Raw genomic sequence first — 3,172 nt, 5'->3', positions numbered from 1 at the left:
ACGGCCACTGTAACGTGGCGTACGTGTACTCACTCAAGGACCAGATCCTGGATTCCCAGAATATACCCAGTAAAGCTACACTATGCGTCCTTCACAATTTACTAAGTTATGGTGATTCACAGATGCATGATCTAAATCATGGGTCCCACCGTTGATGGAACATGCCCTGAAAATCAGGTCGATCGTACAATCCTAATAGATGGCTTCGATCACCTTTTCCAATAAAGTTTCCAGCCATCCTCCACCCACATTGGGGCCCATGATTTGGACGTTGTCAATTGGGTTGTACGCACGCTTGCATAAGTTGCATTTATACTCCATCAGTGGATTAGGTGTGGCGTGGTCTCACCCAATATGGTGCTGTACTCACTGTGGGGCCCACTTTAGGGTGTGTTTAGTTTATTATGGAATAAAATGATATTGAATTGTATTGGATGGGATTAACATTGTTATTGCAGGACGATTGCATGTATGGAAATATCATGCTATTTTAGGGCCCGTTTGGACGGGAGTATTAGGGTGGAGTACGTTGCATTAGGTTGGAGTGCACAGAAAACGAAGCTGAGTACGGTTGCTGAGGTGTTTCGACTGGCAAGCGATTGAAGGCCGATGGGATTCACCAGCGATCCAGCTGGATTCGGTAGCCGGATAAGATTTCTTCTGCTGGATTCGGCACAGTGCTTTGTCATCTCGTCTCTCTCTCTCTCTCTCCAGATTGCGAAGAAAGCGATTAATGCTCCTATACTCTCTTCCCGTTTCTTCATCCTTCGGTATAAAGTCGAGAGTCGTTTGCCTCAGAGGCTTCCGCCTTGGACTCAGATGAATCGTCTTCGTCAGAATCAGGGGGAATCCAGAGCAGCAACCAGCGACATACACCTCAATGGAGGGCGAGGAAATCCCGAGCTTAGGCTGGCAGAATGCGGAGGATCCTGTTGTGAGCGACGCTGCGGAGTAGCAATCCATACTCCACCCGGTCTTTAAATCATTGTCCAGGGCCTGATGATGGTGCTGATTAAACCCGACACCGCCGTTCTTCCACGACGGCTCCATCCTCTCGAGCGACCCGCAGAGGATCAGATCCTCCTTCTCGAACACCTCGAAATCGACGGCCCCAATTACACGGATGTTGTCGGTGCTGACATAGGTGACCTCTGAGGACTCCTTGTCGATGCGATCGCAGCGGAGGGTGAGGGACGCGGTCTCGGCGGTGGGGATACGGGAGCCGTCCAGGGATTGAAGCCTAATCCCATGCCTGTCCAAACAGGATGGGTTGTTGCCATCCAGGGATTATCCTGCCCGTCCAAACACGCACAAATAATGGGCATGGGATCAAGAAAGTCAATGGGATTAGAGACAATCCACTAACAACTCTTAAAGAGCCTTGGGATGTGTGCAATCCATCCAAAGCCAAAGCAATCCCTTTCAATCCGCCTGTCCAAACGGGCCCTTAGACATTCAATCCCATGTTTGGGATAAAATTTGAGAAATTTACGACTGTGGACCCTACCGTTTTATGAAACAATACAAACTTAACGTACGCACTTAGACCTTCTCGTACGGACACCAAATTTGAGGACAAAAATACCCCTGCCTTCATCTGGCTGGCATGAAGAGACGAGCGTTGACGGACGGTCCGGTGATGGGAACTCAGGTGGGGCCTACTGTGATGTTTGTGAGAAATCCTCCGCATCTAAGTTCATTCATAGGGTCATAAAGACCTGGATGAAGAGGAAAAACAAATGTCGTAATGATCCAAAACTACTGTAACCCTTAAAAGGGTTTCAATGGTAGATGTTCAATTCCCCACTGCCTTTTACAGTGTAGTCCACTTGATAGTTAGATATATCTTATTTTTCGTCCCAAGCCTTAATATGAACTCGCCAAATAGATGGACAGTCTGGATATAACAAAGACCTCATGATGAGACCCACAAAAGCAACAAAGCAAAAAAAAAAAAAAAAATTTACGGGGAGAACTTTTTCTACCTTACATTTTTCTCTAATATGTATATATAAGTATATAAAAATATTTTTCTATCTTTTAATTCATTTCTTTGTCTATTTATTTAACAAGCATATCTCGTAAACTAGAATGATTTACTTAACATACCACGTATGATTTTAGGGGTAAGAGAAGCTAATTTAGCCAACCAACCTAGTTATTTTCCAAGATTCCATCTGGTCGATGGTCGAAAATTCATTCCATTCACTTTGTGGTCAATTTCAATCACTTCGCGGTCAAATTGGAAATTCAGCGGGACAAACATGAAATTCAATGGGGTAAATTAACTAGAAATTGAGCGGGGCAAACTTGAAATTGAGCAGGGGAAACTTGAAATTGAGCGAGGCAAAAAAGAAATTCAGCGGGGCAAACATGAAATTCAGCGGGGCAAATATTAAATTGAGCGGGGCAAACAAAAAATTCAATGGGACAAACATGAAATTGAGCGGGGCAAACTAGAAATTCAGTGGGGCAAACATGAAATTGAGCAAGATAAACATAAAATCGAGCGGGGCAAACTAGAAATTCAACGGGGCAAACATGAAATTGAGCCGAGCAAACTAGAAATTGAGCGAGGCAAACATGAAATTGAGCGGGGCAAACATGAAATTGAGCGGGGCAAACTAAAAATTCAGTAGGGCAAACATGAAATTAAGCGGGGCAAATTAGAAATTGAGCGGGGCAAACATGAAATTCAGCAGGGCAAACATTAAATTAAGCGAGGCAAACTAGAAATTAAGCGGGACAAATTAGAAACTGAGCGGAGCAAACATGAAATTGAGCGGGGCAAACTAGAAATTTAACGGGGCAAACGTGAGGTCTATATTACGAACCGAATGCATTTTATACAGGGGAGTGGCTATGGGAGAGAATCCACCCATTGTAGAACTCTTTTACTTACCTACGTCTTCTCAATCTCTCACGTACAAGGAGAGAAGTCATTATTCAATACAATTCTATCTTAAGTTGTCTATAATACTTCATACCTATAAAACCGTATATACCCAATGTGATTAATTTAAACCAATCATTATAGTACCAGATGAAAACATGCCATACATGGCCAATGATTCCAACATTCTCTAACTTGGGATAATCATGATATTCTTTAATATGCAATGTATTATATGGTAATTCATTAACGATCGAGATTCTACTAGATATTTTAATG

At 43.2% G+C, this 3,172-nt stretch overlaps 1 protein-coding gene across 1 annotated transcript; it reads right to left on the bottom strand.

The window, feature by feature from the left end:
• Nucleotides 1-534: 534 nt before the first annotated feature.
• LOC131230632 (uncharacterized protein At1g01500-like) lies at nt 535-1,287 on the bottom strand (the record flags this gene model as incomplete). The annotated part of the gene is made up of 1 exon (XM_058226523.1): nt 535-1,287. A coding segment is annotated over one exon (753 nt), but the record flags the coding sequence as incomplete, so codon positions are not given.
• Between the last annotated feature and the right edge of the window lie 1,885 nt (nt 1,288-3,172).

This window comes from Magnolia sinica, chromosome 17, assembly GCF_029962835.1.
Source record: "Magnolia sinica isolate HGM2019 chromosome 17, MsV1, whole genome shotgun sequence".
NCBI lineage: Eukaryota > Viridiplantae > Streptophyta > Magnoliopsida > Magnoliales > Magnoliaceae > Magnolia > Magnolia sinica.
The sequence above is the reverse complement of the archived record's forward strand: the minus strand, read 5'-3'. Positions and strand labels throughout refer to the sequence as shown.